The sequence below is a fragment of the Falco cherrug genome, chromosome 2, assembly GCF_023634085.1.
Source record: "Falco cherrug isolate bFalChe1 chromosome 2, bFalChe1.pri, whole genome shotgun sequence".
Lineage (NCBI taxonomy): Eukaryota > Metazoa > Chordata > Aves > Falconiformes > Falconidae > Falco > Falco cherrug.
This window is the reverse complement of record NC_073698.1, coordinates 98200114-98224790: the sequence shown is the minus strand read 5'-3', so window position 1 is coordinate 98224790 and position 24677 is coordinate 98200114. Positions and strand designations below refer to the sequence as shown.

The window sequence follows — 24677 nt, the reverse complement described above, 5'->3', positions numbered from 1 at the left end:
TGAAATATTCTTATGGCATTTCTTCTGACAGTTTCAGAATTACTGCAAAGCTGCTCATTATCTTAATAGTTATTTTAAATGGAAGAAATCCTCTCCTTCGTATACATACACACACATGAAAAGTCATCCCCTGTATCTCTAAAGCTTTATCCAGGAACTGTAGGGTTTTGTAAAGCAGTGGAAATTTTCAGACTGAAAGAATATTATTTGAAAGATTCTGAAGTCTGTAAAACAAAGAGATAGCTGGGGGCAGGGGGGGGAGCATATACAGAAAGCCTAATACTATGATGAACACTTCACAGACTTTCTTCTATTTATGAAATATATTTGACATAAAAGTAATACTAACATCATATACCCACAGAATGATAACTGCAGAATTTAGAGCACAGTCTTAGAAATTCCCTAAAATTCTTAAAAGTCTTAAAAATTCCTAATGCTATGACACTTCTCAAGATATTATCAATCAATATTCAGAGGATTTCTCAGAGATCAAGATGCCATATGAAGACTGCTATACAATGTATATTTGCATGTACGTGCCAGTATTGGGAAAAACTCTGACATGTTGTTAACACTGCTATTAATAACTACAGTTACTTCTGTAGGTCCAGTGTATACATTTTGGTAATCATAGGCTACTTCTAAACCCTGGGACACAGAAGCACTCAGTTCATATGTTATTTCAAATCTTGTCCCAACATAAGTGTAGACTGCCTCCTCTCTTCACCATCCTACTTTCCATAGGAAAACAATGGTCTGGAGAGCACTAATGGTGCTACAGCAGACTCCAGAAAGCTCTCAGGGCAGTTCAGGGACCAGCATGGACAGAACAGCTGCGACAAATCACAGCCACCCAGAAATTCTGCAGTGGTATAGTGTGAGGTTTTTAGGAATGCAGCTGTTTCTAAAGGTATGAAGGCTGAGGTAACATGCAGGTAAAGAACACAACAGAAGTTCCTTAAAACTGTGAATATAATTAGCAGGTAAAACAAACTTTTTTTTTTTTTTTTTTCATCTGTAAGAGAGAACTCTAAGGTTTTTTAAATAAAGGTAGAACTACCATTAGTATAACAAGTGGTATAAAGATGCAAAACTGGTTGTTTGTTGGGGTTTTTTTTAACCTAACACTTGGAACCTAGAACTTCAATTTTATCTTGTTATTCAACAGTATCTCCAAGTGCACATGACAATTCCCTGCTCTCTTTAAGAAGGCCAAAAAAAGGGAAGGGGAATAGTTCACTTTCTTTTTGAAAAAGGCAAAGCCATGATAAACAGTAAACTATAAAAAGTCAATGGTGAATCAAATATGTTAGGAAACTAAATTTTACAATACTGCACAATTTGCAGATAACTGCCACTTTAAAGTTTTCTAAAGTTCTAGAACATGCAAAACCAGAATAGCAACACTTCTGCTTGATCTTTACTCTTAGATGCCCTCATTCATTGAAAATTAAGAAGTTCAAATGAAAAATGGGAGAAGGACAAATAACATAAAAATATGATCTACAACAATAATAACAATGCAAGTCATTAGGCAGCAGAGTAGCAATTAGATATACCACAATACCTTAGCGGCCCAAGTATTTTCATTTTCTGAGATATGCTTCCCATGAAACACTTCTTAATTTTTAAAGACTAGAAATTTATTGCATTGTGATACACTCCGTAGCTCTATCTCCCTTGAGCCACAAAGCAAATTTTGTTAGTTCAATAATAATATAATGCTGTAGAGAGGATTCAGTCCTAGCATAAAGATCCACCATTTCACAGGGTGTATTTTTTTTCAGTAACGGCCCTGTAGTACACCATGACATTATTCAAGGTTATCTCACTTGACAGGCATGCATGAGTCTACTCTTTTGCCCTGAAGATACGGGTCAAAAGAAGCTGTCTGTACATAAATTACAAAACAAACAAACAAAAAAATCTTTACCACAGAAAAACTTATTCAAACAAAATTATGTTTCAGTGTACTCATGCTCCAACTTAAACCCATTAATTTCTCCCACTTCAGACCTTCTACCATAAACCCAAACTTCTCATTAAACACATATTATCTTTCATTTGTTTTTTCTTCCACTATTAGTGTAAAAAGTTCCTCTTCCTTAGAAGTGTTCCAAAATTAACAGTACCCATGTCAAACTCATAAAACATCCCAATCCAACAAAGATATTTCCTCTCATGAATGGTCAGTAATCAAATAAGGGTCTAATAGTTTGACTAGTACTCTGTGACAGTTTACGTTACATGCAAAAAGACCAATTAAAGCAGAACACAGTTTTAAAGACACAATGTTCAAAAAGACACCCTAACATGAGCGGGCAATTTCTAGTATATGGTGACACTGCGAAAGAGAACCTGAGTGAACCAATATTTATGCACAGCAGATAATCTACGCCCAGGAGGGAACAAGAGGGCTGAGCTGCTTGGCAGCAACCCAATCAGTTCGGCACCCAGCGAGCACAGAACTGCTGCAAAGGACTAGCATACATCAATCCTTTGGAGAGCAAAGGTTACACAGGGGCTGCTGGGCCTATTACACCAGGTCAGGGAACACGTATTAATAAGCTAGAAGAATGAGACACTGTATAACACTGTACATATTATACAGTGACAAAGGTCACAAGTAAATTCCTGTGGCTGCTAAATAGAAAGACTAGGCGAACAAATAATAAACTGGGGTTTCCTCTCAGTTGTCTTACATTATCCTGAGAGAAACCCCACATGAAACTTGCCCCAAAGGCACATCAGAGGTGAAAACTAGCAGCAGAGGGTACAAAGTAAGGTGTGGAGTGCTGATACATAATAGGTGCCCAAATGAAAGCTTTCAAGAACTAGAAATAAACCTGTTTAATCAGAGACACGCAGGCTACTAGAAGTAGGACTTACTTGATGACTTTTACAAAAGTACTTCATATAGCTCAAAAAGGAAACAGCAATAAGACTACATTTTTTTTTTTTAAAAAAAGGCTGCTATATATAAAAACAGAAAAATCATATTTGGGAAACAGCAGTGTCCACTTATATTCAAATCTTTCCAAATTACAGCAACAGAATTATTGCCAAACTACTATGGAAAATGTTATTTATTATAAGACAAATGAAAAATTAATAGAAGTTGCACGAGAACAGAAAACATACAGATAGCAAGCACTGATACTGTCAATAGGTATGCAATCCTTCAAGAAGCAAAATATTGGAGAAAAAAAAAAAGAAAAAAGTTGTCAGCCATCAAAAAAAGAGCCACAAGAAACAGAAACAAGCAATCCTCACTGGTTATTGAAGGAAAGGAAGTCAAAAGTGAGATAAATAAAACAGAATGGTTTTCTCCTGTATAGGTGCCAAGAAAAATTTTAACAAAGGTTGGCAGTTCCTCAACAAAATTTGGGTCAGAACACTGATTATTATTATGGGGGAGGAAAAGGATAAATCAAGGTCAGGATTCTCTGCCAGAACCATTCTAAGATACAAAAATGATCTTGGTTAAATACTTCCCAACAGTCTTGTGAAAGAAATGAGGATCAACACAGGGAGATACAGAAACACATAACAGAAGCAGCAACCATTACTAGCAGCATCTACATTGCGCAAAATAAAATTGTTTGTCCATATGAAAGCAATAGATACCAAGTTTGAAGGGAGAAGGTATTTAGCTTATTTGCTTTTGTGTTGTTAGTTAACGTAGTTCCTCATCTTTAAAAGCACAATGATCATATTGTGAAATTTACCATCACCATTAAGGTCTGTTAACAGTTTGAAAAAAAAAAAAAAAGCAAGTAAAGAATTGGTTAAAAAATGACAACAAACAACACCCCTCCCCCCCCAACACTAGAAGTATAAACGACAGTATTCAAGAATAAGATTTTATCTCTGAGAAACTATACCAGCAGAACTCACAGCAAAATTTTGCTGGTAAACTGTCCCACCCAGACAAACTGAGGTGTCCTTAAAAATATCACTCTCAAGAGTTCAGTTAGCCAACTCACAACAAGGCTACACAAATGAACTGCAACTACTCACAAAAGCTGCAGAGTTGTGCCCAAAATGACATACAGTGTAACTACTGCAAGTATGCAAAATAATAAATCCAGGGTTGTTAGTGTTGTTTTTCTTCTTAAGTAAAAAGAAAATTGGAATGCAGCAGCTGGAAATAGTGTTATTATAAGGGAAAATTCTATGTACCTTTTCTTTGTGTGAAATTCTGTTCCATTTATGACACCTTATTATTTATATTCAAAGCAAAATAATTGCGACTTTATACACAAAACAGTGTACGCAGCCAACAAATATAAAACCTTATCAACTACAAACAGATTTGAAAATCTGCATTTAGGCACAGAAAGAGACTAGTTTTTATAAACGGTCAAACTGCTGTGTGCATCTTTAAATTCACTAAACAGAACCTTTAGACTGCCAGCACTTTCAAAACATACCTCTCTACTTGTAAAGGCCTTCTATACAATTTAATGTGCGTAACAGTAAGAAAATGAGAGCCACATTATTAACAGTGGAAATCTGAAATCTCTTGAGACTAATCCATTTAGTATGTGGTTTGTTGTTGTTTGTTTTGTTTTGTCTTTTAAAACCAAATGCTTTGGATCTGGTACAACTAATAAATAAGCCCCAAAAATATGTTGCATTTTTGGTCAATTTATGTGCAACATTAAAATCAAATCATGGGTCTTTCAGCTTGGGAGCATTTCTCTGTTAATTCCCCAGGGACAAAAAAAAAGATCACTGCTAAGGCTGCCATTGGAATTTTGAAATGCAGTAACCATTACTGAAATGAAAAAATACAAAACCCAAAACTGTTCTACAGATGCTGAACTAAGCTCCAATTCTGGATTATTCTTACCACAAACAACAAGCAACCATGCGGATAGACAATCTGCAAATTAATCATGGGAATAATAGAAGTTAGACTCTAGGTTGGTATGTTTGTTATGTCCTTGCCAAAATGTTCCTTGCTGTTAAATTAAAATGTCAACTTTCAAGCATATCAGAAATCTTATTTGCTCTATTAATGGTTATGTAACTCTCAATGAGGGCCTGTTTTACTTTTCTCCAAAATTTGCTCATGAAGCATCTATGAGGTATTTTAATCTAATAATATCCTTAATCTCTTTGTTTTTGCAACAAAATACAAGCACAGAACACAGGGGCAGAACAGTATTTTTGTATCCTTCTTTGTTCCCCAAAATCAGATGGAAATGGGGAATGGCAAGAAAGTATGTTTCCACTACCTAGAAGCAGAAAATAGGCTTACAAGATTGCCAGTTTATAGCTTAAGAAGATTAATTCCTGCACTTAAGCCATAATAGAGGACAATCTAGAAAGAAGTGATGTTTAGTTGAATTGGTGCTATTTGCTCTGATGCAGAAGAAATAGGAAGCCGTTTTAGCCTCCCATTCACACTGTAAAATAAAAGACAGCATGCACATAAGCAAACTCCAGCATGGAACTCGTACCAGTTTTCTTGTAACAGCAATCTCCTAGGCAACTTGTGCAATGAAATGAAAATAAGAGTACATTTTTTCACTTTTGACCTTGTGACAATGGGTAAGTAACACTGGGGAGAAAGAAAACATGCCAAAACTCTTGTGAATCTCACAACACTGCATTGAGTTTAAGTGCAAATTAATTCGTTCTAGATGACAGACCAAAGATTGCCTGTATGACCAGCTATGCAGGAGTTGCTTAGGAATGGCACACAAGAATCCAGCAGAGATGAGGCAGCGGCTGCATAAAGCAGCAGCTTCTGATCCCAGCTGCCTAAACTACTTCTCGCCCCTCTACAAATGGTCAGAACAAGCTGCCATACCTGTGCCTCTACAGTCCAATGCGACTTGGAGTTACGACAAAGGTATCTTGCAAAACTAAGCTGCTTTAGAAACCACCTCTCTTTTAGATCTACTTGAATGTGCTGACTTATCTTATGTGAAGATGCCGTTTCACAACACTAAGGGGCACTGGTAAGGATAATAACTTACAGGAAATGATCAGTACTCCTAACAAACAAAAATTAAAATATAAACAACTAAACTCTCCACACTGAAGTCTCATGTTCTCTGCATGTGAATTTTGCTTTAGTTCAGCCTCACGCACAATGTGAAGAAACATCTTTGCAGCAGTTTTCCTAAGCTCATTTGTCAGTTACAAAAGGTTAATATTATACATGCAGGTGGTAAAGAATATAATTTCGAATTTAAAATATTTTCAGCCCCTGACAAGTTTTGGCATAGATCAACAAAGGCAACATTAAATCCTACCTGTGTTCTGGTGGTGGTGAAGCTATTGGCTACAATTACACAACAAACCCACTCTTAGCTCAAAAGAAAACCTATGCAGTGTATTGAGAAGATAGATCCTAGGGGGCATTACTCTAGTTGTATATTTCATACAAGTTCCATAGATTTTCCCTTCTGTGTTGGTTTTGTATGCTTTTACAATATGCTAAAATGCCAGGATCAGATATTAAACAGTATAATGTATAACTGTAACAAAAGTATATTTATTTTGGTATCAAAGATCTCTAACTTCTGTTCTGTTGGGGTTTTTTTTATTATTACTTTATTTTAGCCAGCTAACCCTGTACTGTGTGTGTCTGGTAAGTGCACACATAAGTAGGTTTAATAGTTTTAATTATACTACAGACTAGCACTTAGAACAGTAGTCTTCTGTAGGAAAAGACTAAAGCAGTTTAAGAAAAAGCAATTTACTGTACAAGTTCTGAGCATTTATTGTTAGGATTTGCTGCAGGAAAGCAAGTAGAAATTTAACACTACAAATGTTGATTTTAAAAAAAATAATACAGCAGTACACCAAAAATTAAAGTTCAGATATTCCTTTTCGAGCATCACTTATAAACTGTTAGCTAAAACTTGCTGCATATGTGTAACAAAGCATGATGTAACTGTAATAGGCTAGTACAACGGTTGTTTTTTCTATTACAGCTAGAGTTCCCTATAAAAAAAAGTCCTTCAATTAATTTTACCTATTAAATAACAAACTGTCCAGAGATGCTGTTCACATATTTTACTTACTAAATGATAGCATTACTTTCCAGTGTGCTAATTTCCTGGCAACTGCAACAACAGGCAAAATAGCCTAAGATTTCATTCAACAGCTCAAAGGGAAAGAGAAGGTAATCCAAAAGGAGAATCCCCAGAAGGGTGAATTGCATTGATTATAAGTGCTGAAAAACACGGGTGCTAGATAACACTTCAAATAATGAAACAGAAGGACTCCAAATGAAAGGGATGAAGTACTTCTACTGGCAGTTCAGGGGCAAGAACTTCCCTGCTGAAGAGAAACTGATGTATCAAGGTGGGACTCAAGGACAACTTAATCAGTCTCAATTATGTTAAAGAGATGGGGGAGATAAAGTCACAGCAGATCAGACTCAGCAACACTTTCACATAGGCTAGCATTAGTCACTGAAGTGTACATATGCAGGTTCTATAGGTCAACACTTGGATTGTTTCCAAAGTTAAGAACCTTTTAAGTACCTCAGACCTCATTTAAGGATTTTACAAACTTATTAAGCAATCACAAGTATTTTGGAAATCTTCCTTATCAGAAGATATACTACCTTCCTTAATCAGAAGTACATATATCATCTATAGAAAGACAGTTTATAGCACATTACATGAGATCAGTTTCATGTTCAATTTTTCATTGTTTATAGATCAAATTGTATTTGTTCTATAAAATCTGCAAGGTTTCTGTCAAAACTTCCAAAAACAGTTAATACATTTTCACACACTACTTCACAGTAAAAATTACTGCAAGCCCTAAAGCTTCAGATTCTGAAAAATGCAACCAGCTATGGACATACTTTAAAAGTTACAAAAGTGTAGTTTTACATAGCAAATACTGAAAATTATTTGTGCTCTTTCAAGGGAAGCAATTTTATGCCAATTTCTACAGCTTCTAGAAATACGTAGGCAACGCATGTCATCATCTTTGATTAACATTATGTGACACATTAAAAATTTCATGAGAAAATTAAAGGGGATCTTATCTCTCATGTAGGTTTGCATCAGTATAACCATTTGTCTCATTCAGAAGATTTACAGTAGACATGTCGAGCAGCAAGCATCTAGCCTGTGTGCCCCTTATTTCATTCCTTCCCCCAAATTATTTCAAGTTTCTTGAAACGTTTAGGAAACTTGGGGAACTTCAAGAAGTTTCCTGACTGCCTTTTTGCCTACCAAGGGTCACAACTCAGCATCAAACAAACAGGTTCACCAAAAATTATGTTAAAAGTTGTGATAGAACTGTTAAGTATTTTGAAGCCAACACAAGTCCTCTTAGAGGAAATACACATGAAAAACATCAGGGTGGTGCACCTCTGTACTGGAAGACACAAGTATTTTCAATTTAATTCTATACATAATTATAGCTTTCATCACAGCTCAAAGATTACTGAAACACAACACACTTTCTACACAACTTTTTTAAACAGAAGAAATCATATCCACATTGTAGCGTAAGAGTAACTAGGGGAATTGAAACACAACATACCAGATATTTATCAGTGCAAGGGATGTCTCATATATAGGAATAAAAATAAATTATATCAGCAAGCATAAACTCTTTATGTAAATATATGTTATACAGAAGCACACAAAATGCCATAATTTATGTCTGCAATTTTATTTGAATTCAGAAAGTGACAAAGTATTTCTCTGGAGCTGTACTTCACAACAGGACTTTAATCACGGAGTAGGTTTATACCTCAAGTGTCTCAATCTTGGTAAACTTAGGTCCAAGAATTATGGATCTTCTATAATTACTTTCCCAGTACAAGGTACAGTTCATGATCTAGAGTATTTTTAATGCTTCTTCATTGTATGAACCCCAGGAGTTTGGAGAACTAAACAAGACTCAGAATCTCAATCTGTATTGGTTTTGCCTGTTTGGGATGTTACAGAAAGGCAATTTCTAAACATAGACAGGATAGCATCTGAGAAAAATGTGTTTAGTTCCTAGAACATTGGCCAAAGCTAAAGCACCTTTCCTATAAACAGCTGTGCAAAATAAATTCACGTAAAACTTGAACAGAAACGTATCCACATCAAAGCCTAAAGATTCATATTGCTTACCTATACCGTCCTGTTCAGGTGGTATTCTGTGTGAAGCAGATTTTCAAATTCTGCTAAAAAGCAGCAGTAACTAAAAAAGCTTCCCTGAAACTTTCAAATACGAATTTAATCAAAATAATTGGTTCTGGATTAAAAAAAAAAAAAAACCAACAAAAAACTACAGTAATCCAAAACCAACCCAACCAAAAACCATAACCTCAGGCTATTTAAGACTTCAGTGGTGAAACTGCAAACAGAATTGAAATAACTCAATGGCTGGTTTGCATAGCTTATTGAGAGTGCAGATGAAACAAACAGAAAAAGGTTCTAAAACACTTGAAACGATTTGTGATAATGCGAGTAAAGCCGGTTTTGCTTTAAACCATGGTAACTTCACCTGTTACAGGCCTGAAGGAAGGAAAACTGCACATTCTTGTAAACAGCAATTCACTAGACTTCTGGAAAGACACTGCAACAACTTGTGTTTCACAACGCACCTCATATTCACACTTTTTAAGAAGTCACCCACATCCAAAGCTGCTTGCTGTGTGATAATTCCCATGGACTATTCAAAAAAAACCAAACAAGTTACATACTAAAATCCTCCATTTATTCTACAGGAATTTATTCTACGTGCAGCAGAAGGCCCTGACTCGGCAAACAGTTCAGAGCAGACACATACTGTTCTAGGCATACCAACTATTCAAACCTCAAGATACAATCCAGCCTTAGCACTGCAGGCAACCCTGCAGAGCTGAAAGTCCACCGGTACAAATGATAGCTATTTCCAGACGTTTTCAGTCGGAGGCTGCAACTCTACATGCTCAAACACGCCCGCCGCAGCCCCACCGCGGGGCAGGGGGCTCGGGCTCCTCCAGCTCTGCACACTGGAAACTCCTGCTCCGTACCCCCTCGCCCCGGCTTCTAACCCCAACCTACTCCTCTCCTCACAGTCGCCCTCAGCTCGTTCAGTCCTCCACCACTAAAGGTAAGCACCCTGCTCAATCTCAGCCCCGGTTCTTTTAGTTCAGGCGAAATTTGCCCACGAAAGGCAGGGGGCGGCGGGAGGAGGAGAAGGAAATAAATCGTTTCCGGTTACTTTAATCCCTTCAGCCGGGTTTAACAAACACCGCCCCGGGGGCCCTGGCAGCTCGCCCGGAGCCGTGAGGCCGCCAGAAAGCAGCAACAGGCGGGCCGGCCCGGCCGGCTCCCCGCAGTCCCGGGAGGCGCCCCGGCGGAGGGGCGGCGCGTTGCGGAGAGGAGGGGGCTGCCCGCCGCCGGCCACGCTCTCTGGGCTGCCGGGCCGGGCCCAGTGGCGCAGCGGGACCGCCCCGCAAGGGTCGGGGGCCAGGGGGCGGTGGGGGAGAGGGGCGAAGGCTACACACCCAGCAGGAGGCCGTCCATGTCAAAGATCAGGTGAGTGACCGGCCGCAGCGGGGCCGCGGAGGAGGAGGAGGAAGCGGACATGGCGAGACCGGAGCAGCCGGGAGCCCGCGGGGCCGTGGCGGCGCAAGCGCGCTGTGCCGTGGCGGTGGCGGGGGAGCGGTGCTGCGGGTGAGGCCGGGCCGGAGCCGCGGGGCGGGGGCGGGCGGGAGTCGGTGCCAGTGGCGCCGGCGGGCGGGCCTGGGCTGCTGCGCGGGGCGGGCCGGCGCGGCCTTTTCTCCTTGTTTTGTGCTTTTTCAAAGTCAGTTTGTCTTCGGGGGGAGGGGGAGGGAATCCTCTTTTCAAATCCCTCTTAGTAACGCTTACGAGAGAGACTGAGGAGCGCCTCGCCTTTCAGACAGCGTTTCCTCGTAAAACTTTTTGCGTTTCTGAGTAGAGGTTTTAAGGATGGTATTACAGTTTGGTCATAACTGGAGCCATAAACAAAAAGGCACAAATAATGTAAAACTGTGAGGAAAGAGTAAAGTAATGCTATGTAAACCTATCTCTTAAAGGGTTGCTGAGTGTGGGAATAGTTATTTGTGGTTTGGTTTGGGTGTTGTTTTTTTTTCCTGAAACATTCAAGAAGTTTGAAAGTTCAAGAAACAAGCCACGTTCTTGAGACAGAGCAAAACCGTCCCGCAGGAGCACAACATCCAGTTTTGACTGGGTAGCTGTGAGGGAAAGAGGTTGCTTTTCTCATCGTTCATCCTGGTTTTTATTTTTTCCAGAAGGTAACTCACCACTGGGCATCAAGATCGTTGAAATACCAATTGCAAAAGCAGACATGGAAAGAGCTGTAACAGCCTCCCGAGGTGACATGCTGGCTTAGAGATTTGTACCGCTACTGAGTTGTGGTGCAGTGTGAAGGCAGGGGTAGCCCTGCCAGTTGACTGTAGGTAGGCCTCTCAGCAATTTTTTTTTTTTTCTGACAGTGCACTACACCATTTTAGCAAGTCAGTGTGCTTTTTAAAGCCCTAACTGTAAGAGTCATACATTCATATTTTAATTTAGCCCCCTTATGTGTCTTACCTACCTGCAAAACCAATCCTTTAAAAGAATCCTTACCCTACATTTGTGAGAAATGCCATGAACACAAATTCCTGATAATCTCTCCTAACTTGAAAATGAGACTATAAATAAAACATCTTTGGCCTCTAGTTGTATGTTTTTAATAATAAAACTTGATGTTCAAACAAAGGTTTTTGAATCTCTGGGTTGGTTTTCTGGTGGGGTTTTTTGTTGGGGGTGTGTGTTCTTTCTTTTTTAACTTGTATCTTTTGATTATATTTGGTAATGTGGCTTAGATCCTGCCTAGGTAGGCCGGGAAAAAAATGTGCACAGTGCCTTTGATGTCTTTTAAAAATATGTGTAGTCATGTCACACATCTGTTAGTTCTTGCATAGAGTTAAGAAAATGGGTCCTGTGCTTCCAGATCAAATTTTCCATTGTAACTGTACAATGAGTGTTACGAATGCCTGTAGATGTTTTGTTTCTGCAATAAACACTGTGCCACAAGTCAATGTTGCAGCTTTGTTCCAGACAGCAAATGCATTATTTTCCTTAGTAGTTTGCTTAGGTAGGAGCGTAGCTAGAATCAATAAAAAGGTAGGATCCTCAGTACAGTATGTCTAGAAATGTTTTAATCTGTTAAAAGGAATAAATAATTATAATAATTTCAATACTTATAACCATAGTATTCTGCTATTACAAGGATGAATGTGTTTCTGCTGTAAGAGTGCATGCAGTTCTGACAAAAATTTCAAGAGAATGACTAATGAAGTTGTATGGAGTTGTACCTGAGGTGGATTCATCCACTTTCTAATTATCAAATATTGAAAAAAAAATCTTTTAATTGTATTTGTTGGCATCGTAACACCCATACTTGTTAACAAGAAAAAGCTACATCAGTCAGGTATCTTGATTCATTGCTCTAATTAGAGAAAAGCGTGTTTCAATCACAACTCTACATCTTCCATCTTCCTCAAAAGGGGAGTTACTTACTATTTTTAGCATGTAAACCACCAGTTCATGTCAGAAATCGTATTGGTTATGCAAAATTATTGAGTATTTAAAGGGGAAATAAATCCTAATGACAACCTTTATGAAAAAAGCCCACAAAATTAGAGTGTAATACACAATATGAACATTTTTAGGGTTAAGTGGTCTGTTACAAGTCTTATTGTGCATATTTCAAGACTGTTAGGTTACCTGACAAGCTGGTGACCTCAATTTACTTTGCTTTACTCTGGCTCATCAGTGATAATCAGTGTAATGTTAGCTTACTTTCTTAAAAGCTACATTCAAACACAGGAAAATCTTCCCAATATAGACAAACTGTTTAGGTTTATTCAGCGTGACTAAGTTTTCCTGCTAACAGAATGAAATTGGATGAAAGTCCAAGCAGAACTTTTAATTCATGATGTAGTGTAGTTTTCTAGATGAGCAAGTAAGTGAAAATGCTGATCTGAGTTTTGTTTGGGCTGTCTTAAATATTTGTCTCAAAGATCTCAGCAATAGTTTTTGGTTTTGGTTGTTTTGGGGGTGTTTTTGTTTGGGTTTTTTTTTTATGGTGTGAAAAGAAGTTGAGATTGAGAATTGTGTGATTGTTTCCTACTGTTTTTTTCATTGTTTTAAGCTTGTTTCAGGTGATGAGGACTTTATTTTAATAACTTTTGAGTTGTACCTCCACCACAGCGTGCTTCCCACGTGAACCTGAAATTCTAACCGTGAAAACTGATAATTATATGACCATAAACCTGATGCATGCTTATTGAGAAGGGTGAACTTGAGTTACTGAGATGTAATCATGCGAGTAGACTTGAATCCTGCAAAGTCTGAAGAACACATGTATATTTTTAAATTAATTTGACTTGCTATCTGGGCGTATACCACAGCAGTTGAATAGATCTTTGCTGATTTCTGAATTTTGTGGTGTTGCATGTTACATACATGCTGTGTGTCCAGGATTTTGAACTGTAAATTAGCTGCTTATAGGTATCCCTTCTTACCCCAAAGATGTTAAAATCACTTTGGTTTTATTGTTCTTGCATGTGAGATGAGGTGAAAATACTCAGGTGTGTGTCCATGGGGTTGTTAAGTATGCAATACAAGGTTTTACATACATAGTCCTCAACTTATTTTTTAACCTTTGTATGTTTGGGTTTTCTTTACCTTGAAGCTAAGAAATTTTCCACATCACTGAAACTGATGTGACTAAATTATTTTTCCTGGAGAGAAAAAGCTTCAGAATATACTTAAGGGTTTTCTTAGGTAATATACTTCACTCAAAAATTGCAGTTTTCTATTTCACTACTTAATATTATGCTTGAAACATGAATTCACTTACATGTTTTTATATCACTGATAGGAGGGAGCATCATGCACTGTGTGTTTCACACAAAAATGACTGACTTTATTTCTCTTGTTCTGCAGGCGCCTTGGAAAAGAGGATAAACAGGTTATAATCCGTTTTAGTTTGAATATTAAAAAATATTCTAAAGATTTGAATAAATCCAGTAATTTAAAAGCTTTCACAATGATTTACATGAACAGCTGTTAAACCCACTATTAGTAACAAATTACTTGGAATGACTTAGAGTTAAATGTAATTTAATTCAGGTATCAGCTGAGATTCACAACAGTTGCTATAGTTGAGCCTATAAGCCCTCAGAAAATGAAACCCTTCCCAGTGCTGGATGTCACTAATCAGGAGTTTTTTTACCCTAAGACTATGAACGAAGTTATTTTTATTATTTCAGTTCATGTTTTTATGGCTGCACAAGGAAAAATGAGCATGTGTCTTAAGACAATTAACAGATACTATACAATTGCTGATCTAAGTCATGTTTTATTGATAATGTAGGTGAAAAGGGAGGCAGTATATCCACTTTCATCAATCATATGGGTCTTCTTACAGAGAAACAATAGTGGGAGGAGAGACATCCATTTTCTGGATTTTGATATTTGACACCAGTTATAAGTGGGTTAGTTACAAAGGCAAGAAAGATGATGTGTTATGCTTCAGGAGAATATAGTGAAGATATATATTGGTCATCCATAAATTTAGATGAGGCACTATAAAAAGGTTCTTAAGCAGCAATGAGGGGTGAAATTCTAGAATAGCCAACCAAGCACACAAGAGGGAACAAGGGATCCGAGATATTTTTAGATGTCAATTGCTGTATTTATTGATGGGATTGTACAATAGAATGAACGGTTTCTGAAGCTGGGAAATGAAGCCTTAATGCCATACTTCAGGACCTTTTTTTTATTTCCATTAAAGTCAGTGAGAATCATTTTCTCTCCTCTGGCTTGTGAATTAGCTTTTTGACGTATTTTACTGGAAGACCAGAAATTACTGGCTGCACACAGGCAAAGTGTTAGGTGATTAGTAGTGTTATTGTAATTGAAATCCCGAAGTGCTTAATGAGTGGGTCCTGTTTAGCCTTAAATTATCAGAAAGACTAGGGATTGCATCCCCAGATAAGATCTGAAGCATTATATCTTGTTTTGCTATGCCTGTGTTATATGGCCTTCCTCTATAGGATCACTTGCAACTTTTATTTATTTATCTAACTGTCCATTATTGCAGGAGCCTAAAATACTTGTTATGCTTTTAATTTTCTTTCTTGTCTGCATGTGAATTTTAAGGCTGTATTTTTCATTTTACTACAGTTTGATTGTTACAGATCATAAGGAAGAATTTTGTATTTGTAATGCCAGGTGGAATACGTGTTCTGTCAATCTTCTGAGCAAGACATCTATCACTAGCTGGCAATAAGGATGGAACTGAATGCAGTCACGCTTCCAGTGGTCTCTTTCAGTCTTGTGTTCCTGAGCTCAACTTCTTCAAAGGCTACAGTAATTACATCTTCAGATGGAAAAGAGAGGGAAGGAATTGTGATTCTGTGGGTCACAAGGTCTCTAAACCTGTAATCTGTAATGTCTCAGATTCAGGTTTTGCGCGTGTATTCCCCACCCAGCATACAACAAGTTGGAGAGCTGAGTCTCCAGACCTTGGACATTCCGGCTACTTTGTGGGCAGTGAATGTACTGCCATCTCCTGCTGTCTTCTTCCCTGCATGTACAGACACAGAAACATGCACCAATAGTGTGCTCTAGAACATGCTGTTTGTCGACAGCCAATATCAAATACACTTTGTGGGCACTAGCATGTAGGGGAACTGACTAGTTTTTGGGTGACGAAATAGTCCCTTTGTTAGGTTGTCCACCTACTTGAAGTTACACCTATGTTTACATACCTTGAGGAATTAGGTTCAGTGTGTTGTAACAAAATATGTGAGAAAATAATGTAGCCTTATTCCTTACTTTATACTTTAAACTACAATTTTCTTAGCAGAAGGTTAATAATAGATAATTTGTTTTCATAAAACATTTGTAAATGTACTTGTACATAAACAGTACTTGTAAATACTGATACAGTTAGGTATTAGGGATACCCGGAAGGAAGCATTGTAGTCCCAGTGCTTTCAAGCCAGTGAGACCCTGATCCTTTTTTCTTCCCCCCCCCCCCGCCCACCCCTCCAAGCCAGCTAGCTCCACCTACTAAGTGCATCTCAAACATTTCACCTTAGGTTCTGTAAGGTTAATGATTCCTCACAGTGACACTGCAGGACTGAAAGATTGCTGGATTTCTATTTCATGTGCTTACATATAGGTAAGACCACAAGAGACATAAACGATCTAAACAAATTCTTGGAGACAGAATTGTATATGCTTAAAATGTCTGTCCAGACGTTATGCCGAAAATTTTCTAAATCTTTTGATCTACTTTGATATCCCATGTTCTTTTACTCTTCTTTTTAAAAAAATATATATATATTTAACAAATTTCATTCCTTCAATGTTTCCTCATAAGCTATGCTTTCTGAAGCTTTTAGCATTTTGATTGCTCTTCAGGATTCTGTTTTTTCTGTATCTTTAGAGAAGTCCAGCAGTCAGGTACATTTTTGTAGCTGTGGGTTTTCTAAGCAACAAATAGAAAGGCCATCTTTTACTAATAGAGTGCCTTCTTTAGTCCCAGGTGCGGTATACCTTTGAATTAACATAAGAACTGAAGTACCATTTTTGCCATAGTTTTATTTTGTTCACTAATGAATGATCAGTAATTCTTAGGAATATTTTTTACTACTACTGCTTAGTCAGGTTGTCCCTTATTTTGTACAAAGGCAAAAGCTGAAAACTTGTTGTCACTTGTCCAATTTAAAATTTTCTTTATACATCACTTCTAGCTGTATCCTTGTTAATGAGATCAGTGGCAACATAGCTAGCCCATGAAAAGCTTACTATCTCTTCATACAGTTTGAAAGATTTTTGTGCATTTTTAAGTATGAAAAATTATTATCGTGCAAGCCTGATGAGGCAGTTATCTGCTAGAAGCTGTGCTACAGAATGAAGTGTTGTATCACTTGTTTCAAAAATGTTGCGTGTGTCATTTAAACCAGTGGCTACTACAAGCAATAGGGAATTCCTATTGTATTAATGACCATGTTTGGCAGCCTGGGTCCATCATCGGTTTTGCACTGGCTTTTCCTTTTTAGGCCAACAGTTATGACCTCATCTGAAAAATTAGACAAATGCAATTTTCCAAAAGCTATTAACAAGACTTCTAATGTTAAGATGGCTGTATATTCTAATTAAGTAGGATGTGCCATCCAGAGACTAGCCACCTTGTATTGTGGTCGTGAAATGAGGTGGGTTTAGGCTGTATTCTTGAGTTGCAGAGCACGGAATAAAGCCTACGCGCTTCCGGAAGCATAGAGCTTCACCCAGTAGGGCAGCACTCTTCTCCCTGAAGCTCTACCAGCATCTGCCAGGGTGTTGTCTGCACTAAAGCTTTTCAAGTTGGTGGAATTGTAGTAAACTCTTGCCCACTTGCAAATATATAATATATTTAGCTGGGTGATGCTTCTTGAAGGACATGACAAAGGGTAGGGACCTATATATTCATCAGCTTTTCCTGACTTCATCACATGCAGATAATACAATAAAATACATTGTCTGGTAGATCTAATGACATATATTTTTTCCTGCCTGTTGAAGTCCATATTTCTTTAAAGACCCTGTTCTGTTGTGACTTGAGGTAGCTTAGATAAGTATCACCTGATAGTCAGAAACTATGGCTGTAGCAACTTTAAAACCTGAATCTGTATTCTTTAAATGTGCAGCCAGTATGTTCTTCCAGCTATATTCCTATATGTGACTCTTAACTAAAGTTAAGCACAACCATGCTGAAAAATAGCAGAAACATTAGACCATGTCACTGAGTTCCATATATAAAAGCCATTGTGACTTCTTAAGAGCTATGCAAAGTCCTCTGCAGTCCACAGGTTTCACAAATTCATATAATGATTCCCCTACATCCTTCAGGATAACTACATGGCTACAGAATTTTTATAGTGAAACTTGCTGCTGGTGTTTTTGGACTAAGCTGAGGAGTGCAGGTAAAACATGTTTTCATTGAAGATTTGCTGCAGAATAAATGTCCTCTAACATCCAATAATCTATATTGTACAAAGACCCTAGGAGCAGCAGATTTGTATCTTTTAATTCTAGATATGTGTGACTTCAGAACTATCTTCTAAAATTAGCTAAGTTCCATGGGGTTTACTATGGTAATAGAAGCAAACAAATATCCTTTGTTCCCTTTTTAGCTCTGTTATTGGTGTATTTCATTTGAAACCCTGTTAAATACAAGTTTGTATTAGCAGATTTATGTGGAAGCATAAGCATTTAGATCTGCACCAACATTCAGCCAGTCTAAGACAGCAATGTTATGTTTTTACAAAGATATTTGTTCTGTACCTGGTAGATGAACACTTAGTGATGTGATTAAACTCAATCCTGAACATTTAAAGCTTTGGCAGAGGTGTTTTGATGAACAGAAACAAAAGGTCTACCTCACTGCAGCTTTACCCTTCCACTAGATTCCAGTAAATCCAGTCATGCACCCTTCTATCTCATTTTCTTCCCAAACGCTATTTAAAAAATAATTTCATTTGCTAATTCAATGAGTTGAACTCTGTTACACATATGAATGTTCATATATAAACGAGTAGATACTGTCTCCTACTTGGTGATCAGAAGACTGAAGTATCTTAAAAAACAATGTTACTAACAAATTATGAAAGAAAAAACAAAGTTGAATTCTGTTCATATCGATGTCCAAAAAAAAAAAAAGCCCAAACCACAAAAATGGCTGTTGGTCAAAGCAGGTGATATATTTCATTAAACAGCTTAGATTTGTCCCATATCATCAGAGAATACATTGCTGAGTAATGTGGTACCCTATTTATCATAGCCTAAATGCAGCCTCCCTGTGAGCATGTCAGTTCTACTTAAGCTTTGAAGTCATTGAGTAATTGTCATTTTAATATACTTTAGTGATTTCTAATCAAACAGAGAGGAGAAACCCAAACAAAGAAAAACCCTCTATTCAGTCTTCATTCGGTGCTCAGATTTGGATAGGAGAGGGGGAGGGTGTTTGTTTTTTCACTCATTAACTCTTCATAATTTTTTCATACTGTTTTAGTTAGAATTAATAGATCTTTTTATGCTTCATTTTGGTTTTCCATATCGAGTGTCTTGAACTGTCACATTAATTAACACAGACAAGTCTGCTTTTCATTCAATCAATCTATTATTTTGTCATACATATCCTTGTTTTATCACTATTTTCTAATTTACATTATCACAAGTTTAATAATATTTTGTTTTAATAACATTTATTGAAAGTAAATATGATACATTTCTGAAGAGCTGCAGTGTATGTAAGTCAGTGTATGTTTCTGTATGTAAGTGCAGTCAAACTTGGGTACAAATACTTCTGTGTTTTGCAGTGGATGTTGCATCTTGTCTGTTGTCTCTCTTGTACTGCTTGTGATGTTTATACGAAGGATTTTTTCTCAATACTTTCTAAAATGTGACCTATCTAAAAATATGATTGATCAAAGGGATTAAAAATTACCTGTTTTTTTTATTTAAGGGAGATCAAAAAATATTAATTTTTAATTGTCTTTGTATTACTTGTTAATACTTGCAACAACTGTAAGAAAATAGGTGCTGTTTTTGAAAGATTTAAGGTACAGCTAGCATTTGCTGTCTGTATTTGAGACAGATAAAAAGGTTGGTAATTTAGAATTGTTTCAAAGTTGTTACAGTACAATGTTATTTTAAAGTAGAGGGAGGAAAAATGCAGGAGAAAAGCTCAGAACAAGCTGTACTGATTTCTTGAACCACAGGAAAACGTAATTTAAACTTTGTATTTAGACAGCTGTTCAAAAACATTGGTTCAGTTTGATTTCTCCCAGTTATTGTTAGCTTCAGTGTTTTGCCTGGAAGAAAAGTAAATTTTTATATTTAGAATGTAAGGCTTGGGTTCCGTTAAGTTTTGTTAGCATTGATTGTCACACATCTTTGGACATGCATCTTTCTCTTCCTGATCAAGTTTCCATGTGAAAAATACGTACATTGGGTTGGGGGGAGGAGGATAATATGTAAACTAGCAAGCACTTTTCAAAGTTTAATGAATGATTTTTCATGTTAGGGTCCTTGGACTTCCTGGGAGCAGTCACTTTCTAGGAGCACATAAGAGTTTCTAAGACAATTCATAGTGAGGAAACCAGGATGGGCTATGGTGTACAGTATTTATACAAAGAGAATCTCTAGATAGTTCTGTGCCTCCCATGGAAAAGTTTGAAAAACGCTGACCTGAAATTATACTTTAAAAGGTGTTTTAACGCAGTTTCTCAGAAGTTGCTATATAGATATTCTGCAGGAAAGCTTACCATGTGTACAGAATGCAGAAATGTACTTGAGATTATGGCACTGCCCTCTTTTTTCCAAAATTACAGCGCAAAGTCACTAGCATTTGAAAAGCTTAACAGGAGATCTTCAGTAATGAACTAAAATAAGTGTCTTGGTTAGGCATGTGTCTATATGCATTAGAGGAATATGTTGAGATGGTTCCCTACTAGTGGAGTAGTGTCTTACCAAGAAATAGTGTCGGTGTTGCATAATAAGTTCAGTGTCCTTCTTGCTGTCCACCATTCTGTTTCAGCTGACGTGGCTGGACTTCGTACCCATTTACCAGTGATAAGTGCAAGCCATCTTGTTTGAAAACTAGAGGCAGAAACTGGAACAAATCGGTGCTGCAAGGTAGAATACCTCTCCTGCCCTGAAGTCTGTCGTTCATATATAGTTTCTTTGTAAACAGAGGTCATGTATAGTTTGAGTTCATATTCTTTCATAGCTCAAAACAAATTCTCTATGGCAGGAAATAAGCAATTATGAGTAATAATAGCATATGCAGTGTTGTCTTTCCCTCATTAACTTAATGCAACATATTTTGTATAAAAAGGAAAAAAAGGATGGTAATAGTGTCTACTTTTGTCTGTAAGGTCCTATCAGCTACATTGGCAAATTATTTTGTAACAAATAACTTTGTTACTAGGTATTGCAGTGGAGTAGAACATTCCCTGCCTACAAGAAGTTAGGAAGAGAGCTTTACTTGAATCATAAAAGCATTTTGAACAATACAGAAAGCAGGGTGCTTGTGAATGAAAACATTTTCCAGCTGTGCAACGGTGGGTTTTCTCTTACCACTTAAGCTCTGGTTGTTTAAAAAGTAATGTTAAAAGTTTATGTAATTTTGATTACAGACTCTGTTTCAAGAATCAGATGGAAATGAATTGTTAAGTAGTTTTGGAGGGAGTTAGGTTCTGAAATAAGCTTGTGGTTTTGAAGTGGCTCTAGTTTATATGCAGTGTATGTAATCTGACAAAATCTGTTTGATTCAAAGGTAGAAGCCTGCAAGACTCAACTGTAACTTTTAAGGTTATATTACATAAATATAATCTATTCCTTTGTAATCTGACACACATCCCACTTGCTAACTGGGGTAAAGACAGTTACTGAGGGAACAGTATCTATAAGAGGAATCACTGAGATAAAGAGGATGGTAAAGTATAATAGAGAAGTAGAAAAGGTAAGGAAACAATCATTACTTCTGAACAGGTTGTATCTGCTAGGATTAAACAGAAAGACTACATTTGGGCAACTATGCTGAGAAAAGGAAGATGAAAGAGGAGAAGGCTATTTAACCAAGTGTTGAACAGAATCTGACCACACACACTTCTTGCTATGTAGTTTTGCAATGACTCATTAATAATATGGATTCCATATATCCTGTTTTCTCATAAACGTACTTTTTGCTTCTGCCTTTAGGGTGCTCTCTAGGTGGATTTTAGTAAGTGCAGACCTGTGGTAAATCCCTGTCAGACCAGCAGCTGAATCTGGTTTTAATACCAGGAGAGTCACGTTCACCAATAGGGAGTACTGTATACTGCTGGCCAGTGGAAGAGCCTGCCTTGTGGGGAGAGAAGTTGCGGAGGAGGCAAGCAGCAAGACGCAGCAGCATCAAGAGTAGTAATGATAGAGTGGTAGCGATAATAGTACCTCAGCAAGCAGAATTGGAGGAGTCGAGCAGCTGCGTCCAAGAGGTATTCAGTCTGAGTTTATATTCTTGAGTAGAAGGGAATTTGGAATAGGGTAGGTCATGGTTTAGAAAGATTAGGATTGCAGAAGAGTTTGTGTGGTGGCTTCTTGAGTGTGTGAGAGGAAGTTTGGGGATAATGAGGAATGAAATAAAATTAGTTTAGGTTGAGAAGAGGGATAGGAGGAAGACAGGACATTTGAAATGGATTGTTAAGATGTGCTTAACAAGAATTGTGTCTCTGGCACTCTTGAGTTTCGAACTGCTTCACGTTCACAAGGAGAGTGATCTCGAATTTTTCACATCCTAAACAGATGTTTTAAACTAAAACATAATGGTGTCAATATAGCCTTTTTTTTTTTTTTTTTACTTTCTTTTCTACATACTAAAGAATCAGTTGATCGGCCATACTTATGAGGAAATCTTAGGCTGAAGAGCTCATACAGACCTTTTTTCTTCTGACATTGTCTTAAACTAGCCAGATTGGTGTTTGTATGGTGTTGTACGCAAACATGTTTCTTAGGGAATCTCTAGTGTTACAAAAGCTGTTTAATTAGAAATCAAAGTCAGTAAAATAAAAGGGCACTTTATCCTTTTTTTTGTTGTTGTTGTTGTTTATATTCTGCACTGCTGACAGCACTGGCAACTATGATGAAGAAAATTAGAAGCTGTTGACATGGATTAGTCATTTACAAAAGTTCCTCTTAGCTGTTGAAGAAGCATCATGTCTCCAGTTCATATAAGTTTATTATAATATCTACATATGTTGGCTATTGTAGCAGTTGTCTACTAATAGCAGTAAAATATTAGTCCTGAAAAATGCATGTTAGACAGAGGAAATTATATGTTCTTTTTCACTGATAAACAGAATCCATCCTTTAAAAACTTAATGTTGTGTTGTACCTAAAGGCACAGAGTGAAGGAAAATGTCCTTTCTTAAAAACTAATTTAAAGACATTCTGATATGACTGAAAAAGCATGTTATTCACTTCAGACATATTTGCAGCATGCTCTGGTCCAGGCCAAAAGATAATGAGACCCCTGGAGCTATTACCGAGAAACTGTTCAAATGTTAAAAGGAAGTTGATACTGGTGTACCACAAGAAAATGTGTACCACAAGAAAATGGAAAAAATGCCTTTTTTGAATACTTTTAATATTTATTTATGCTTTTAAAATGTTATAAAAAATAAGATGAAAATGAAGTGAATTACTATAGTCTTGAGGTGATGATAATTTTCATTCTGTTGTGTTGGGATTTTGTCTCTTAGCACCTGTGTGTGAAGGAATAATGTTTTGTTTTAACAGCAGGAATTTAAAAGTTTCCTAGGGTTGCTATGTAAGAGAGAAAGAAAGAACTAGAGAAAAGAAAGGAAAGGAGGAGGGGAGGGAAGGAATAAGAGTTTTCCACTCACACAGGGCAGAAAGAACCTGTGTAATTTGTAGCTTAAATTGCTGTTTTTCCTGTATTGATGTAATACAATATATGCATTTCTACACTGTCTCTTCAAGATTATTTTTTTTTCTTTCAGACTCCAAGAACCCACTTAGCCTTTTCTTGTATTGTAGGCAGATATTTCTAGTCTTAAAATTATTTCTTGTTTCTGATATCCTTAATTTTAAGACTTACATTGTAATCATTGCCTAATCTGATGATGTTTAATTTCTGTCCCTCAAATATTCCCCCAAACTAAGTACATTCACCGTTTTTTTTTTCTCTCTTTGATGAGGGAGTAAGTTATTCCTTTGTATGCTTACTGAAATTTGTAAACGATCAAATCTTTGGAATTTGCATAAAAAGTTGGCTAATGTATATGCCTTATTGTGTAAATGCTTTTGCCCTTTGGCTTGCACATTTTGTGGAAGAATCTGATCTATGTAATTTACAATCAGGTAGCTGTGCAGCTCAAAATCCTTCTTTTCCTAATTGTACAAGTGTTCTTTCCAGAGTAAATATTTTCCTGGTTTATAAAACCTCCTAGTTTTGTGAACCTTGTGTTTTGTTTTCAAATCTGTTTTCCAATAATTGTATTTGGTTGTAAAGGTTTCTTACTTTTAGTGTTTACAATGAATAATGCTAGTAAAATATCTCTGCATTAGAGCTGGTCTCACCCCCCATTTCTGAAGCTTTTTTTTTTTTGCCATATTAATTGGGGGAAAATTAAAGTTGTGAATGGATAATTCTGTTACCTTTGTTCTAATTTTTCATTAGGTCATGAAAAATGGGTGGTTTGGGGTTTGATTTTTTGATTTCCTGTTCAAAATAGCATAGTTAAAATATCTCCCAGGCCACAAGAAATACAGAAGTGGTTTATCAAAAGAATTCCAAAAAAATTGTTATGAGACATTCATGACTATTTTCAGAATGAGGACATACCATCCTCTGAATATTAGTTGTATGGCAAGTAACAGATTTTCCTTTGTTTTAAAAACTGTAGAGAAGCAACTTGGTCTTAAATAAGCAGCTACACTTGTTTACTTTAAGTGTTTCTTACTTGTGCAAATTGAAAGGAAGGAGAAGCTATTCATTTATGTCTTGTGACCCTCCTGCTTATACCAGAAACACTGTAAGTCAGTCAATCTTGAATTAGTTTTTACTGAGAAGCTTTGACATTTCTCTGTCTGGTAAAAGGTTCGCTTTTGGAGTCTAGA

The 24677-nt window shown here is 37.0% G+C and overlaps 2 protein-coding genes across 12 annotated transcripts in view; one reads left to right on the top strand and one right to left on the bottom strand.

Moving 5' to 3' along the window:
• PUDP (pseudouridine 5'-phosphatase) overlaps window positions 1-10612 on the bottom strand; it is a 75330-nt gene extending 64718 nt beyond the window's left edge. The window contains exon 1 of the mRNA XM_055703382.1: window positions 10475-10612. Coding sequence (XP_055559357.1) covers window positions 10475-10556 — 82 coding nt within the window. The 5' untranslated portion in view covers window positions 10557-10612. The remainder of the gene's footprint in view (window positions 1-10474) is intronic.
• The window catches only part of STS (steroid sulfatase), a 135681-nt gene continuing 120590 nt past the window's right edge, over window positions 9587-24677 (top strand). For 2 of the 11 annotated variants that reach the window (XM_055703381.1, XM_055703380.1), the window contains exons 1-3: window positions 9587-10505; window positions 11243-11410; window positions 20593-22033. The gene's annotated coding sequence lies outside the window, so the exon portion shown is untranslated. The other 9 variants (XM_055703375.1, XM_055703376.1, XM_055703373.1 and 6 more) reach the window with 9 other exon arrangements.